The 18,693-nt window shown below is 44.0% G+C and overlaps 1 protein-coding gene across 1 annotated transcript in view; it reads right to left on the bottom strand.

Moving 5' to 3' along the window:
* LOC124606599 (proton channel OtopLc-like) overlaps positions 1-18,693 on the bottom strand; it is a 229,782-nt gene that overhangs the window by 94,185 nt on the left and 116,904 nt on the right. The window contains exon 5 of the mRNA XM_047138584.1: positions 8,947-9,147. Coding sequence (XP_046994540.1) covers positions 8,947-9,147 — 201 coding nt within the window. The remainder of the gene's footprint in view (positions 1-8,946; positions 9,148-18,693) is intronic.

Consider the following 18,693-nt stretch of genomic DNA (forward strand, 5'->3'; position numbering starts at 1 on the left):
ATTTGATGTGGTTTACGAAATATATCCAGCGGTAATGTTAGGTGACTCACCCTGTATATATATTGTATTACCCCTACTATATGCATTTATGCTGAAAAGCTAATCATTAGCCTATCCAAGTACGTAGTATAATTCATCCCAATGTGATGTTTGTCACAGACCGTCTTCATGGCGTTGGAATTTTGAAGGCCCACAGCGTACGTCACTAACAAAATTTCCACGGCACCAGCAAAGGAAACTCAAGGAGTGATTAACACCATTCCTGTTGCTGCTCAGATAGTAAAATTAAAAAGCTGAACTCCGTTTGAATAGGACTTGGAAGGCCCTACGGCAACGACCGGCCGCCGTGTCATCCTCAGCCCACAAGGGTCACTGGATGCGGATATGGAGGTGCCAGTGGTGAGCACAACGCTCTCTGTATGCTAGATTACGAGACCAGAGCCGCTACTTCTCAATCAAGTAGCTCCTCAGTTTGCCTAGCAACAGAAGACTGCGATGACGAAGTCAAACGCTTTGAATTTTCGGCGCGGTTGCAACAGCTCATGCAAGAGGATGCGTTCAGTGCGAAACTTGTTTTCAGTGATGAAGCAACATTTTTTCTTAATGGTGAAGTGAACAGACACAATGTGCGAATCTGGGCGGTAGAGAATCCTCACGCATTCGTGCAGCAAATTCGCAATTCACCAAAAGTTAACGTGTTTTGTGCAATCTCACGGTTTAAAGTTTACGGCCCCTTTTTCTTCTGCGAAAAAAACGTTTCAGGACACGTGTATCTGGACATGCTGGAAAATTGGCTCATGCCACAACTGGAGACCGACAGCACCGACTTCATCTTTGAACACGATGGTGCTCCACCGCACTTCCATCATGATGTTCGGCATTTTTTAAACAAGAGATTGGAAAACCGATGGATCGGTCGTGGTGGAGATCATGATTACCAATTCATGTCATGGCCTCCACGCTCTCCCGACTTAACCCCATGCGATTTATTTCTGTGGGGTTATGTGAAAGATTCAGTGTTTAAACCTCCTCTACCAAGAAACGTGCCAGAACTGCGAGCTCGCATCAACGATGCTTTCGAACTCATTGATGGGGACATGCTGCGCCGAGTGTGGGAGGAACTTGATTTTCGGCTTGATGTCTGTCGAATCACTAAAGGGGCACATATCGAACATTTGTGAATGCCTAAAAAAGCTTTTTGAGTTTTTGTATGTGTGTGCAAAGCATTGTGAAAATATCTCAAATAATAAAGTTATTGTAGAGCTCTGAAATCGCTTCAATCATTTGTAATAACCCTATATATATATATATATATATATATATATATATATATATAGTAAAATAGAGTTACTTAAATGGGAATAGAGTCATATACTGCGATTATGCATGGACGTCAGCTGTTTGTGACACACGAAAATTTCTGCCAGACTGGGATTCAAATAGAGTTCCTACGTATTGTGAGCAGTTGCCCTAACCCGTTTGGCTATCCAAGTTCATCCCCAGGACCAAACAGAGAATCACGAACTGTGCGAGTATAATGGTTGTGACTACATGGCATATGGAAGTCTGGATTGGTCCGGCTGGCATGCTCAGATAGACAAAGTGGTTAAGGAGACTGCTCGTGATATGCAAGAAATCCGGATTCGAGTACCAGTCTAGCAGAATTTTCACGTGTTGTAAGCAGCTCATGTCAATGCATAATGGCAAAATGTTTACAAGAACTGTAATCCTCAGTGATACTGTCTGTCGCTTCAGACATGAGTGCATCTTACTATAAATTTCTATGGGAGTGGCATTTATAGTGTGGCTGATGCTAGGTGACAGATACTCACTGATGGCAAGCATGTAGAGGTAAAAGGACCCATAGTGGAGATGCATCAGGTGCAGATATGTACTTGAGAGTGGTGGGTCACTGACTGATAGCACCCATGTGCCGGTAGAAACAGCCATATGTAGCTGTGGTAGAGGCACATACATATACCACAGTGATGGCACCCACTTGCAGGTAGAAAGAGCCATAGTGGTGCCGTGATAGATATGCCTGTATACTATGGAGTAATAGCTGCCTCACTGGCGGCACCCATTTGCAAGTAGCAGGAGGCATAGTGATGCTGCAGCATCTACATCTTACTCCGCAAGTCACTTAATCGTGTGTGGCGGAGGGTACTTTCGGTACCACTATCTGATCCCTCCAACCCTGTCCCACTCGCGAATAGTCTGTGGAAAGAACGATTGTCGGTAAGCTATGATGAGGGTACAGTAAAGAGCCTGTATACAGAGAGAGTGGCCATAGGTGAAGTTGCCCGTGATTAGTTGATTAGCTTTGGCAGAAAAATGGCGCCAAACGTCTCTCGCGCTTCCTATGTTCGCCGTGCTTTTGAGTTTAATTGAAGTTCAGAGGACTTTTGGAAACGATTAAAAGGTATTTGAATTATTGCGAGACTTGTTATGGGTTGTGCATGTATGTTCGATTTAGTTGTAAATCGTTTTTAGTACGTAATTAGCGTTTGCGATCTTAAAAACGAGTTGAAATAATGAAGCGTTTTGTGATGAAGTCGGTAGGCCTACATGTTTGAAGTAAACACCTTAGTAATTGTACAGTACTGTTTTTGACATCTGTAATTCGTTCTGCAGACGTTCGTAAACGATGTGCCAGGTTGTGCTGCATTTGGTTGTTCCAATAGAGGCGAAGGTGGATTTCGCATGTTAACATTTCCACGCAACGAAGAAAGACGAAAGCAGTGGGCAGTCGCAGTCAACAGGGCTGACATAAATCAAACAGGAGCCTTGTGGGAAACAACCAAGTACTCTTATTTATGCGGAGGAAGTCGTTTTTGCTTTTGACTACATATAAAACAACTTGCAATATACATAATTAAATTTGAAAACAGACATGTAAATTGGCTGTGTGAAAATTATTATAACACATTATTCTTATAAACATAGAATAAGAAATTAATTGTGTATCGAATGTGTAAGAATTTTGCTAAGCTGCAGACGTCATAATTACGTCCTTCAGTGTCATAAGGTTTTTTTTTTGTTAACAGTACCGGTCCTGTATTGAAGATTTTCACGAGTGTCATTTGATTTCTAGGGCACTGTTAGTAATTCCAGGTAATGTGATTGTAGTTTTATAACTATTCCATTAATGCTGTTAGGGCAGGAAGTTTCCCAGATTTCTGTCTTCATTTTGTCTTGCTTGCTGGAAACATTATTCGTAGTAAATAATTGTAGGTACTGTTGAAGACAGTTTTTAATGGGCCTACTTACTGCAGCCCCCGCCCCCCCCCCCCCCCGCCCCATGAACCACGGACCTTGCCGTTGGTGGGGAGGCGTGCGTGCCTCAGCGATACAGATAGCATAGCCGTACCGTAGGTGCAACCACAATGGAGGGGTATCTGTTGAGAGGCCAGACAAACGTGTGGTTCCTGAAGAGCGGCAGCAGCCTTTTCAGTAGTTGCAAGGGCAACAGTCTGGATGATTGACTGATCTGGCCTTGTAACAATAACCAAAACGGCCTTGCTGTGCTGGTACTGCGAACGGCTGAAAGCAAGGGGAAACTACAGCCGTAATTTTTCCCGAGGGCATGCAGCTTTACTGTATGGTTAAATGATGATGGCGTCCTCTTGGGTAAAATATTCCGGAGGTAAAATAGTCCCCCATTCGGATCTCCGGGCGGGGACTACTCAAGAGGATGTCGTTAGCAGGAGAAAAAGAACTGGCGTTCTACGAATCGGAGCGTGGAATGTCAGATCCCTTAATCGGGCAGGTAGGTTAGAAAATTTAAAAAGGGAAATGGATAGGTTAAAGTTAGATATAGTGGGAATTAGTGAAGTTCGGTGGCAGGAGGAACAAGACTTCTGGTCTGGTGACTACAGGGTTATAAACACAAAATCAAATAGGGGTAATGCAGGAGTAGGTTTAATAATGAATAGGAAAATAGGAATGCGGGTAAGCTACTACAAACAGCACAGTGAACGCATTATTGTGGCCAAGATAGATACGAAGCCCACACCTACTACAGTAGTACAAGTTTATATGCCAACTAGCTCTGCAGATGAAGAAATTGAAGAAATGTATGATGAAATAAAATAAATTATTCAGATAGTTAAGGGAGACGAAAATTTAATAGTCATGGGTGACTGGAATTCGAGTGTAGGAAAAGGGAGAGAAGGAAACATAGTCGGTGAATATGGATTGGGGCTAAGAAATGAAAGAGGAAGCCGCCTGGTAGAATTTTGCGCAGAGCACAACATAATCATAGCTAACACTTGGTTTAAGAATCATGAAAGCAGGTTGTATGCATGGAAGAACCCTGGAGATACTAAAAGGTATCAGATAGATTATATAATGGTAAGACAGAGATTTAGGAACCAGGTTTTAATTTGTAAGACATTTCCAGGGACAGATGCGGACTCTGACCACAATCTATTGGTTATGACCTGTAGATTAAAACTGAAGAAACTGCAAAAAGGTGGGAATTTAAGGAGATGGGACCTGGATAAACTGAAAGAACCAGAAATTGTACAGAGTTTCAGGGAGAGCATAAGGGAGCAATTAACAGGAATGGGGGAAAGAAATACAGTAGAAGAAGAATGGGTAGCTTTGAGGGATGAAGTAGTGAAGGCAGCAGAGGATCAAGTAGGTAAAAAGACGAGGGTTAGTAGAAATCCTTGGGTAAAAGAAGAAATATTGAATTTAATTGATGAAAGGAGAAAATATAAAAATGCAGTAAATGAAGCAGGCAAAAAGGAATACAAACGTCTCAAAAATGAGGTCGAAAGGAAGTGCAAAATGGCTAAGCAGGGATGTCTAGAGGACAAATGTAAGGATGTAGAGGCTTGTCTCACTAGGGGTAAGATAGATACTGCCTACAGGAAAATTAAAGAGACCTTTGGAGATAAGAGAACGACTTGTATGAATATCAAGAGCTCAGATGGAAACCCAGTTCTAAGCAAAGAAGGGAAAGCAGAAAGGTGGAAGGAGTATATAGAGGGTCTATACAAGGGCGATGTGCTTGAGGACAATATTATGGAAATGGAAGAGGATGTAGATGAAGATGAAATGGGAGATACGATACTGCGTGAAGAGTTTGACAGAGCACTGAAAGACCTGAGTCGAAACAAGGCCCCTGGAGTAGACAACATTCCATTGGAACTACTGACGGCCTTGGGAGAGCTAGTCCTGGCAAAACTCTACCATCTGGTGAGCAAGATGTATGAAACAGGCGAAATACCCTCAGACTTCAAGAAGAATATAATAATTCCAATCCCAAAGAAAGCAGGTGTTGACAAATGTGAAAATTACCGAACTACCAGTTTAATAAGTCACAGCTGCAAAATACTAACACGAATTCTTTACAGACGAATGGAAAAACTAGTAGAAGCCAACCTCGGGGAAGATCAGTTTGGATTCCGTAGAAACACTGGAACACGTGAGGCAATACTGACCTTACGACTTATCTTAGAAGAAAGATTAAGGAAAGGCAAACCTACGTTTCTAGCATTTGTAGACTTAGAGAAAGCTTTTGACAATGTTGACTGGAATACTCTCTTTCAAATTCTGAAGGTGGCAGAGGTACAATATAGGGAGCGAAAGGCTATTTACAATTTGTATAGAAACCAAATGGCAGTTATAAGAGTCGAGGGACATGAAAGGGAAGCAGTGGTTGGGAAGGGAGTGAGACAGGGTTGTAGCCTCTCCCCGATGTTATTCAATCTGTATATTGAGCAAGCAATAAAGGAAAAAAAAGAAAAATTCGGAGTAGGTATTAGAATCCATGGAGAAGAAATAAAAACTTTGAGGTTCACCGATGACATTGTAATTCTGTCAGAGACAGCAAAGGAGTTGGAAGAACAGTTCAATTGAATGGATACTGTCTTGAAAGGAGGATATAAGATGAACATCAACAAAAGCAAAACTAGGATAATAGAACGTAGTCGAATCAAGTCGGGTGATGCTGACGGTATTAGATTAGGAAATGAGACAAAGTAGTAAAGGAGTTTTGCTATTTGTGGAGCAAAATAACTGATGATGGTCGAAGTAGAGAGGATATAAAATGTATACTGGCAATGGCAAGGAAAGCGTTTCTGAAGAAGAGAAATTTGTTAACATCGAGTATAGATTTAAGTGTCAGGAAGTCGTTTCTGAAACTATTTGTATGGAGTGTAGCCATGTATGGAAGTGAAACATGGAAGATAAATGGTTTGGACAAGAAGAGAATAGAAGCATTCGAAATGTGGTGCTACAGAAGAATGCTGAAGATTAGATGGGTAGATCACATAACTAATGAGGAGGTATTGAATAGAATTTGGGACAAGAGGAGTTTGTGGCAGAACTTGACTAGAAGAAGGGATCGGTTGGTAGGACATGTTTTGAGGCATCAAGGGATCACCAATTTAGCATTGGAGGGCAGCGTGGAGGGTAAAAATCGTAGAGGGAGACCCAGAGATGAATACACCAAGCAGGATGTAGGCTGCAGCAGGTAGTGGGAGATGAAGAAGCTTGCACAAGATAGAGTAGCATGGACAGCTGCATCGAACCAGTCTCACGACTGAAGACCACAACAATATATATATATATATATATATATATATATATATATATATATATATATATATATATATATGAAAGAAAGTCGTAAGCAGTTGTTTACTTGTGACAGGCAAAAAGTTTGAAGACGTGACAAGAAGTACTAATACGTCTCACATTTTTGCATGTCGCAAGTAAACAACTGCTTACGACTTTCATTCATCTGACGTAATACAGGCACGTTAAATGTTAAGCGTTATGGGCTTCCGATACAAAACAAATGTTATACAATATATTTTTTTATTTACGTTACTTTCATTGCAATATGTCTAGTAAACGAACTTTAAAGGAGATAAATGCAAGTAACGAATAATTTTTACAGCCACTGTACCAAATTTTCCTGTGCTGTACTTAATAGGCTACTATGAGTATATTATAGCTGTCAAGAAAGGCATTTAACGAATGATTTCACCATACTGTCTTGTGCTTTTGATTAGGCGAGTGTGTACTCCACTACTGGCCATTCATAAGTCCCGCCCGCAGTTTGGCAGAAAAATGGCCGCGTATCGTCCGGTTGGCCACTCTCTCCCTATAGAGGCTCTCTTGCGTACAGTGGGTGATTCACCGACAGCGACCATGCGGAGGTGCAAATAGCTGCAGTGCTGCTCGGGCAGGCGTGGCGCGGCGTGCCTTTAGCGCTGGGATTTCACCCGGAACAAGTCCCGCCCATTCACCCCCCTCCACGCCTATCCATAGTGTAAGGCCCTCCCCTAAACGGCCGCCAGTTCCGCTAACTGGAAGCTACAACAAAGTTGTTATCGTCGCAGTCCAACACGTGTTATACTGTGATGAAATTCAGTAACGATAAGAAATTTAAGCTTTTCTGGATAGTAATGTAATATGAATCTGCATTATTAAAGAAATAAAAATATTTATAGAGAATTGAAAGCATCGCCAGCAATAGAAAACAAAAAATAACGTGATGTTATTTAAGGGGAATAAGGAGAAATTTTCATTAACTAATTCACTTACTATAATACGTCAATTTGAGGGAAACAGCAGGGCAAACATACAATGCGAAAACAATGGTCTTGAATCTGTCATGTCGGCAGTAAAGCCACGGATGCACTCGAATAACTCTGTTGTCTAAAATCACCGTTATATAGAAATGGCCCTCGTAGTAGCTCACGAAAATTAAAGAATATGAAAATGTCAAAGTAGAAATGCCTAATGAAAGCAGTAAGATATTTGCATGTATGACATGGCTCTGAGCACTATGGGACTCAACTGCTGTGGTCATCAGTCCCCTAGAACTTAGAACTACTTAAACCTAACTAACCTAAGGACATCACACACATCCATGCCCGAGGCAGGATTCGAACCTGCGACCGTAGTAGTCGCACGGTTCCGGACTGCGCGCCTAGAACCGCGAGACCACCATGTATGACATATTTTGTTAGTATTTACATGGGTAATGGGTGAATTTTAACTTGTAAATTCTTCCAATACCATACCTGCGCATTATAAACGAGGTTACAAGGAATTGTAGCTGTTTATGTGTGATTTGTGACCTATATGCTGCTGCAAACGTCTCAGGAAAATAACGTGTAGTTATTCTTTGTCCTGTCTGTTTTTAACCAAAAGATTTATTAATTTCGTAAATGTCATTCAAACCATTTTAAAAAAAAATAATAATGTGATGTTTATGTTTGTCACAGAGCAGTTATGGAGGAAATATATGCTGCGGTGTTTCATGGCTGTAAAACGTCCTTCATGCTGTGCTAGTTCTTCTTTCACCCCTAAAATTTTTCAGCAAAACTATTCAGTGAATAACACGCGAAATACGCTTGGATCGATCTAGCAACAACAAAGTAATTTTGATGCCCTCTGGAAGTATAGTGAACATTTGCGCTTGTTTCGGATATACTTTCTGAGTTCTGAAACTTAAGTGTCAAGTTTACTGTGGTTCCTCTTTCTCCAAGCAAATTATTCTTTGAGGGTAGGTTTTTCCTGTTTTAGCTTTGGGTGCTTTTCCTCACATAGAAGTACGTTTCCTCATAGGCTATTCATCTGAATACTGAGTTCTCGTATTTAAAGAATTCAGTGCTACATTGTTTTCTGTTATGTATGCTGTGGAAGTACCTGGCACAGCTGAGGCCAATTGTGCACGTTTTTTGTAATGCGTCTTTTAACTATGTGGCAAAATTTAAGACCTAGCAAGATATTACTTTAACATTCACTCCAAGTGCAGCCGAACGCGGTAAACCACGTGGGTCAACTGAAACGGTGCCCAGGCGCCGAACAAAGACCGGGAAAACCGGGGGTGAGTGGGCGGGACTTGTTCCCTGTGAAATCCTAGCGCTAACGATTCCTCGTGGCGCGTGGCTGTGCAGTAGGGAGCGGCTGGCGACTCACCTACGGCGCCCATGCGCAGGTAGAAGGACCCGTAGTGGTGCTGCGGCAGGTGCGTGGCCTGCTGGCGCAGCGGCGTGGCGGAGCGGCCGCGGCCCTGGCTGCCGGCCGCCGTGCTCAGCTCGGTGTCCGTGTGCTGGCGCGTGTCGCCGCTCTCCTCCGACCCCGAGTCCACAGACACCGAGCTCTGCGTCTGCGTCCGCTCTGCCGGGCACACCCACACACCGGTCTCAGCAAAACAGCAACTTAACGTCTACAAATATACTGGCGAGCCAAAATTTATCAGCGCCGCTCACTGTGACACTATATGCCTGTGGTGGTGTTGCAACACAGGACGTGATAATGAAAGTACAGGCGCACGAAATGTGTTACCAATTGTTTCTATCACAATTTACGACGCACATTAGAAATCCCGCTGGAATAACAGAAAGTGTGAGGTGATCCACACGAGTTCCAAAAGAAATCCGTTGGAATTCGATTACTCGATAAATAGTACAATTCTCAAGGCTGTCAATTCAACTAACAAGGGAACCTCTCCATCGCACCCCCTTCAGATTTAGTTATAAGTTGGCACAGTGGGTAGGCCTTGAAAAACTGAAAACAGATCAATTGAGAAAACAGGAAGAAGTTGTGTGACAATGGCTGACAATGGAAGACTGACGACACAGCAACGATTGGCAATTGTGTTACTTTTTCCTGAAACGAAAAGCCCTGTCGTGACTCAAAGGGGTTTTCGACAACAGTTTAACACACGATGGGTCCCTTGCCAGAAGACCATCCACAGGTTGTACGATACATTTGTACAGGAAGGAACAGTATTGGAGGCGAAGCGACCTCGGCCTGAGCCTGTTTGTTCGCCGGAGAATATTGAAGCGGTACGAGTTGCTGTACAGAGAAGTCCCGGGAAATCGAGTAGAAAGGCAGCAGTGCAACTGGGAATATCCAGACGCTCCGTTCAACGCATTCTTAAAAGTGACCTCCATATGTACCCATACAAGATGACATGTGCACAGAAGCTCACTGAAGAACACAAGCAGCAGAGACTACTGTTTGCTCAGTGGGCGGAAGATAGGGAAGAAACTTTCAACAACGTTTGGTTTTCAGACGAGGCGCATTTTCATTAGTCGGTGAGGTTAACAAACAAAATGTACGCTTTTGGGCCACTGAAAACCCACAAGTGCTTCATGAACAACAACATTATGCTGCGAGGATTACAGTGTGGGCAGCAATTTCCAGTCACGGACTTATTGGACCTTTTTTCTTTGAAGAAACTGTGAACAGCGTGCGTTATTTGAGCATGCTTCGCAGTAGCTTCATTCCACAGCTTCTTGCTACTGCCTTGCCCTTCAACACGCAGTGGTTCATGCAAGATGGAGCGAGGCGACGTACTGCAAACACTGCGTTGGAGTTTTTACACGAGCATTTCGACATGCGGATCATTTCACTCAGGTTTCCAGGTTGCTTCAATGACGGACAAAATTGGCCCCCCGATAGTCCAGACCTCAATCCATGTGACTGTTTTCTTTGGGGGTAGATAAGGAAAAAATTTTCCCTAAACGTCCACGTGATTTAATGGAGCTCAGAAGACTTATTCTTCAAGCTTGCAGTGAAATTACGGAAGACATGTGCCGTAGGGTAATCACTAATTTCAGTGTTCGTTTGAAGGAAGTTAGGAAACGAAATGGTGGACATCTTGAGCATGTGCTGAGTTAGAACAAATCTCCAAGGACGGCTCTTCATTGTAGTATATGTTCCTTTCAGACTGTATTGATAATAAAGTTTATATTCAAAAACAAAATGGTAACACATTTCGTGCTCCACCCCGTATGTCAACCCAGCAGAGATGAGTGGGGAACATTCTAGTAACCATAGGGCCGCATATGAGGAATTATGCTGACAAAAGCTACTGACACTACAATTATGGTGCAGTCGGAAGTGTTTTGGAGCAAAACATTCCATGCACATTGTCGGACAAACCCCTGTGTTCCCACACTGACCCAGTGACATCTCCAACCACAATTGGAGTACTCTTTGAACCAGCAAGACTGGACCGTGGATTGATGACAACTTGTCGCCTGGTAAAATGAACCGCGTTTCTTGTTGCCGTATCGATGGTCGTGGCTCCTGAGTCAGAAATTGAAGACACTGTGTCGGCTGTGGACTATGTGAACAGTATTGCAAACGAGCTGCATCCTTTCATGGTTGATGTTTTCTCTGATGGCAATGGTATATTCCAGCAGGATAACTGTCCTCGTCACAAGGTTTGAGTCGCATGACGATGATAACGTTGTCACTAAGTTCACCTGTTCGGAATCTGATGGAAGATATCCAGGACGCTATGAGGAGCTAACGCCACGCCCACAACCTACTGCCCCATAATTTACGGGACTTGTGTGATTACTCAGTACACATCTGGTGTCCTATACCTCTGGAATCCTATCAAAGGCTTATTGAATCAATGCTGTGTGTAATCGCTGGTGTATTCCGTTCCTGAGAAGGACCAACCGGCTGTTAAGCCGGTGGTCATAAAGATTTGGCTTATCAGTGCAGTTTCAATGAAGTACACTACAGGCCAATAAAATTGCTACACCACGAAGACGACGTGCTAAAGACGCGAAATTTAACCGACAGGAAGAAGATGCTGTGATATGCAAATGATTAGCTTTTCAGAGCATTCACACAAGGTTGGCGCCGGTGGCGACACCTACAACGCGGTGACATCAGGAAAGTTTCCAACCGATTTCTCATACACAAACAGCAGTTCACCGGCGTTGCCTGGTGAAACGCTGTTGTGATGCCTCGTGTAAGGAGGAAAAATTCGTACCGTCACGTTTCCGACTTTGATAAAGGTCGGGGCTTGTAGCCTATAGCGATTGTGGTTTATAGTATCGCGACGTTGCTGCTCGCGTTGGTCGAGATCCAATGACTGTTAACAGAATATGGAATCTGTGGGTTCAGGTGGGTAACACGGAACGCCGTGCTGGATCCCAACGGCCTCGTATCACCAGCAGTCGAGATGGCAGGCATCTTATCCGCATGGCTGTAACGGATCGTGCACCCACGTCTCGATCCCTGAGTCAACAGATGGGGACGTTTGCAAGACAACAACCATCTTCACGAAAATGGACTATCAGATCGGAGACCATGGCTGCGTTTACCCTTGACGCTGCATCACAGACAGGAGCGCCTGCGATGGTGTAGTCAATGACTTACCTGGGTACACGAACGGCAAAACGTCATTCTTTAGGATGAATCCAGGTTCTGTTTACAGCATCACGATGGTCGCATCCGTGTTTGGCGACATCGCGGTGAACGCACATTGGAAGCGTGTATTCGTCATCGCCATACTCGCGTATCACCCGGCGTGATGGTATGGGGTGCCATTAGTTACACGCCTCGGTCACCTCTTGTTCGCATTGACGGCACTTTGAACAGTGGACGTTTCATTTCAGATGTGTTACGACCCGTGGCTCTACCCTTCATTCGATTGCTGCGAAACCCTACATTTCAGCAGGATAATGCACGACCGGGTGTTGCAGGTAGTGTACGCTCTTTTCTGGATTCAGAAAATCTTCGACTGCTGCCCTGGCCAGCACGTTCTCCAGATCTCTCACCAATTGAAAACGTCTGGTCAATGGTGGCCGAGCAACTGGCTCGCCACAATACGCCAGTCACTACTCTTGATGAACTGTGGTATCGTGTTGAAGCTGCATGGTCAGCTGTAGCTGTACACGCCATCCGAGCTCTGTTTGACTCAATGCCCAGGCGTATCAAGGCCGTTATTAAGGCTATAGGTGGTTCTTCTGGGTACTGATTTCTCAGGATCTATGCACCCAAATTGCGTGAAAATGTAATCACACGTGAGTTCTAGTATAATATATTTGTCCAATGAATACCCGTTTATCATCTGCGTTTCTTCTTGGTGTAGCAATTTTAATGGCCAGTAGTGTACTTTGTCGACCCAACAGTATCCACCTACCACGCCGAACTTGTTAACTCACGCTAGTGCGATGGCGCTCGAATCGGAGGTAGGTGGCTGAAATCCTGACGGTGAAAAAATAACTGTAACAATTTGCTGGCCGGTGTTAGGGTAGAGAGTGGCGGTTTGCTCGTCATCATCGGGGTTTGCACCTGTGTTCGGGACTAAATTTCACGCGTACCCTTATTGTCTGATTAACTGAAGGTATATAACACTTAAAGGTATTTCATTCATCGAATGGGAACATCGAGCTCTCGATGAGAGACGGTGTGTCAACGCTACTCTGCGCCCCCTTCTTAGTCGCTCATCGTCCTCAATAGCAGAAATATAACATGAAAATTCTATACGCATTCCAATTACGCGCATCAGACGCACGTATGATGCAACACACTCAATACTGAGTGAAGTTGCCAACAGGTGGAAAAAAAAACCTCCCCAACCTTGAGGGCTGTACCTCCACCCCCTTGGTTTCTGCAACAAAAAATGCCACACGACGTCAGTTTAGTTTCAGTCAGGTGTTCCTGTATAGGATTTATTGAAAAGACTAGCAATACAGAACGGTTCGTATAGAAAAACCACAAAAAACGTAAATCTCGGAGGCTGGACGTGTATGTGCAGCATCTGTGGCTAATTCAAACAACATTGCTCCATCGCTTTCGGTCGGTTAATGTAGGTTCACATTGGAAAGGTGTGTATGAAATCCAAGAAATAATGGAAAAGTAGTTCGTGCGGTAATGTTTATTTCCAATGAAAGTGAATGAGGTAACTAATCAAAATGAGGGTGTTGTTGCTGTAGGTATTAATTATACGGCTGACCATTCTACTGAGGTATTGTCTGGGGATGAGACATGTACTTAGATACAGTCATTGTAACTGTAATCCACGGCTTACATAGTAGTAATTTAACAACAGAAAAACCAGCCGTCTACCTTCTACCCAATTATGATTCTTCATTTGTGTTCAACAGTACATTAAAGATCTAAGGGTCGAGCTGTAGGGAGCGCGTAAATATTTTTTCCTTTACGATCTTGTTTTCTTCATTATGTTTAACAATAAATGTAAATACATCCAAACATCAAAGGAATGTTTATATTTCAATGTATCTGTACGTATGTGTCAATACCACGTAAGTGCCTGTTTTCGACTTCGAAACTGAATAATCGAGTGGTATGGCGCCGACGAAGAAGAGATACTGATTTTTGACGTGACGGCGTGGCCGGGGGTGTTGGTTTCCCGTGCGTAAAGACGCGGATAAATCGTTTACATTTTTGTGTGTATTGTATTGATTTGACGAACTCTGACAGTTTTCGCGTGTACAATGGACGCAGATCGGTGTCTTACTGATGAATATGCGATATCGGATTCGAACATTGCCAGGACTGTGTTCGGATGTGAATAACAGTTGAACTCTGTCGTGTAAATCGCTGAACTGAAACCATTTCGTCCGTCTACGACAACAATGTCGCAGAAGCAGCAGTTTTTCTGCGTATCTGTAAAAAGAGTACACAAATCCACTCCCATTCATTTATTGTACTAACTATTTTTCTCAGATTCCGGTTTCTCAAGTAGTAAACAAATATTTTTCTTAAGTGAGCAGAGTTGTAAGAAGCAATTATACGGCGTGCGTGTGGACCTATCATAAATGTCCTCTGTGCTGATTGGCTGGCAACAGCAGCCCCTGTAGCATTCGAACGTGACAGCTGGTGCAGGTGTGTTTAGGACTGGATTGTTCACAGTACTACGCGAGATGCATGAGTTGGGCGCATCAGTGTATTTCGATACATTTTCTCCAGACAGAACGTATGTGAGACCATCTCTGACGTGAACTCTGCCCCCCTGCCAGTATCCAGGATATCAAGGACCTGTTACTGCAGCTCTGCATGAGCTTCCCCAGGAAAGGATAAAACATGTTTATGACACCCTACGCAATTCCGTCAGGGCATGCATCCAGGCGAGAGGGAGAGCAACGTCATCCTCATAAGTGGGCTGAAACTGCCAAGTTCTTTATAACTTCAGCACCAGTTTGTAATCACCGAGACACCATTACATACACTCTAAAATCCGTGTTGTTTCAATTATTTCCTCCTCTCCATACAGGTTCTTCTCTCATGTTTTGTTTGTTTTCTGTCAAGCAGCGTAGTTTTTATCAAAATCACAAACCTGTCCACCAGTTACCATCAACTGCCGGAAGCACAACTCTCAATAATTGGTCCTGTGGCTTTATTATCAACTTGCAAAAGCCTTAATTTCAAACTCGTTCCTTTAAACTGCGCAATAGAATTAAAGTATCACTTTTTCGAAACGCCCAGACTGTCTCCCACTGGGGCCGTTAAGTTGGAAACTTGGCTCAAAAGTGCCAACAACTTTCCTCGGTAATTATGCAAACTTTTGGCGCCATGCGGCGTTATCCTCGGGCTTGGCGATGCTTCAAACAACAAGATGTCGACACATGCGGAAAAAAAGGCCAAAGCTCACTTCATGTATGGTGTAAGGTGGATTAATAGTATCATATTTGCACAAAATTTCAGCACAATTCTGCCCAATGACACAGTGGATGTGTCACACGATAAGAAGATCGCCATTCACCCACTTACTCACATTTCAGCCCGTCTTTTGTCGCATGTGGGATGGAGGTCCGATCTGCGACACCCAGAATTGGAATCACATGATTTTCTTACGACTCACAGAGGAAATTTTTTCAGACAGATTACTGTTCAGGATTGACACTGAACAGCCTCAGAGGGTGGCATAAAGGCCATCAATGAAACCATCCCCTTTTCTTGGGACGTTGATTCCCACGCATTTTGCTGTCGAAAACGACAATTAGGAGTTTGATGAGCGATGAAGGAGTTCTGCACAACCTTCCACTCAGCTGACATCTCCATGACGTTTCAACCCTTCTCTGAGGACATCGTGGGATTAAATGTGAGCTAACCCTTTGGAGGTTTGGGTTGGGTTGTTGGGGGAAGAGACCAAACATCGGATTAGGGAAGGAAGTCAGCTGTGCCCTTTCAAAGGGACCATCCCGGCATTTGCCTGGAGCGATTTAGGTAAATCACGGAAAACCTAAACAAGGATGGCCGGACGCGGGATTGAACTGTCGTCCTCCAGAATACGTGACTCCTTTGGAGCCCAGTGCAGCAGCAGTTTATTCTCTGCTGTACAGGATGGAACCACTAGGGTCTGTTCAAAACCTTTTGATGAAATTTGAACTAGATCCGGAGCGGCAAAGGGGTCTAATGTTTTTTCAATGCTCCTGTTTTCACACACTGCTGTGACATGGTAACAGAGGGGTGTGACAGTGTTACATGCATGAATAAAATGCCAAAGGATCTTTCTGAGACCCAGCAGTTCGGCAAAACCCTGGGTGGCACCCACGTCCATATAGCGAGATTTATAAAAATGTGCCTTTACAGAGAAAACCTCGGAAATAGTTCTAGTTGCCTGCAGGTAGGCAACCACTTGATACGCCTCCAGTGCCAGTTGCCTTCCTTTAAGTGTAAGGCATATTTTTAAAATTCTCAATAATCTTAGGGGAAGGGCGTATAACACCGAGGGTGTTGCCGAAGTCGGGGACCTTACAACGACCTTTGCTGCATTATTAATGCATGTGTCAATGTCGCATCCCTCCGCAATCACGCCATAAGAGGGCATGAAAGACCACTGAAAAAGCGGAAGAACCTTTTCTGCTTCGAATCATGATCAGATTTCGTCGAATGGTATTGAACTGTCCCTTGTGGTTCCACCGTGTTCACCAGTGGATAAAATGCGGCTGCACTGCATTGCAAAGCGGTGAGATCGTGGTCGATGGGGTTGGTAGCCCACAATGTCGTTAGAGAAGGATGAAGCGTCAGGAAGATAACATCAGTATCAAAGACTGTAGAGCAATGTCTTCTTGTTGCTCATCACACTGCCAACTGTCGTTTCCGATCACGAAATGTGTGGCAATCAACGCTCCAAGGAAAGGGGATGGTTCCATTGCCACAATTCTTGCCACCCTCTGAAACCTTTTCGTGTCTTTTTCTGAGCGGCGGCGTGTTTGAAACGTTTTCCACGGCCACTCATAGGAAAACCGAGCGATTTCAACGCTGGGCATCGCGGTGTGACCTCCATTGCCCCAGAGCCGTCGCCATTCTATCGTAGAGGCATCAAAGGAAGGGGGGAGATGTAAACAGCATACGAGGACCTTCCCACGGGGCAATACATCCACGGCGGTACTGAGCAGAGTTGTGGTGAAATCTGATGCCAATGGTACATTAACACATTTTGTCATCACATGAAATACTGAGCACTGACCTTTTTTTGAAGTGTCGTCGAGACCGGAGGGTTACACGATAAATCAAACAAATTTAAAGGTCGTGGATGGAACTTAACACCTAGGGACTAAATTTACGAACAACTTACATAAGAACCATCACACAGTCAAAAGGCGGGAAAGGTGGAACAAAAACTGCGTTTCATTGGCAGAACACACAGAAGATGCAAGAAATCTGCTGAAGAGTACGCTTGCCCGTCCTCTTCTAGAGTACTGCGATGCGGTATGAGATCCTCACCAGAAACGATTGACGGGCGAAATCGACAATAGTTTTGTATTATCGCGAAATAACTGAGAGAGTGTCAAGGACATGACACAAGAGTTTGGGTGGGGACGATCAAAACAAAGGTTTCTTTTCATTGTCGCAAGAACTTTTGACGAAATTCAGGTCCCCACTTTCTCGTCCGAATACCGAACTAGTTTGTTAATTCCCTTGTACACAGGGAGGAATGATCATGGTAATAAAGTAAGAGAAATCAAATCTCGCACGCAAAGTTCCAGGTGTCCGTTGCTCCTACGTGCAATTCGAGAGTGGAGGGGTAGAGAAATAGTCGTAATGGTTCGATGAACCCTCTGCCAAGAACTTCAGCGAGAATTTCATTGTACTAATGTAGGTGTCCGAACACCTCTTTCTGCACTGCCTACGTAAAGAATGGACAAGAACAACCAGGGAAATACGAGGGTTGACTGAAAAGTAATGCCTCCACCTTCGTATCTCTTCAACAGTTGGTAGCATTGGTATGCAGCTTGTTCCGTAGCCTCTTCTCTACAGCTCCAGTTGGCGGGAAGCCTTAGCATTGAACGGTTGTGTTGTTACAATGTAAAGTATGGAACCCTGCGTAGATGGTCGGTCAATGCGATTTAAGCAACGTGCAGTCATTGAATTCTTAACAGCAGAAGATGTCACCCCAAAGGGGATTCATCAGAGAATGAAAGCAGTTTATGGTGATTATGTTGATGTGAGTGCTTTGCGTCTTCATTCTCATAACGCGAGAGGAGTTCCTGGCAAATTTCAAGTCTGTGTGCCTTCATTTCAGGAGTCGGCATTCAGGCACCCATCGTGGACAATATCTTCCGATAGCCAAGCAAACCAATAATGTGACCCACACGTTCTTGTGAAATGCCGATCGTGCTTGCGATTTTTCTCTGAGTGCTAAGACGATCGTCCTGAATCAATCTGTCAAACTTTTGCTTGTGAAACTCGGTGGTTGCTGCCACAGGACGTCCAGCTCTTTGTCACACACGTCAGATGTTCCCGCATCAACATCTTTAAACTTACTCGCCCAACGACGCACAGTACTAACGTCAACACAATCACCATAAACTGCTTTCATTCTCTGATGAATCTCCTTTGGTGTGATACCTTCTGCTGTCAAGAATTCAATGACTGCACGTTGCTTAAAACGCACTGACCGACCGTCTGCGCAGGGTTCCATACTTTACACTGTAACAACAC

This window comes from Schistocerca americana, chromosome 3 (assembly GCF_021461395.2).
Source record: "Schistocerca americana isolate TAMUIC-IGC-003095 chromosome 3, iqSchAmer2.1, whole genome shotgun sequence".
Taxonomy (NCBI): Eukaryota; Metazoa; Arthropoda; class Insecta; order Orthoptera; family Acrididae; genus Schistocerca; species Schistocerca americana.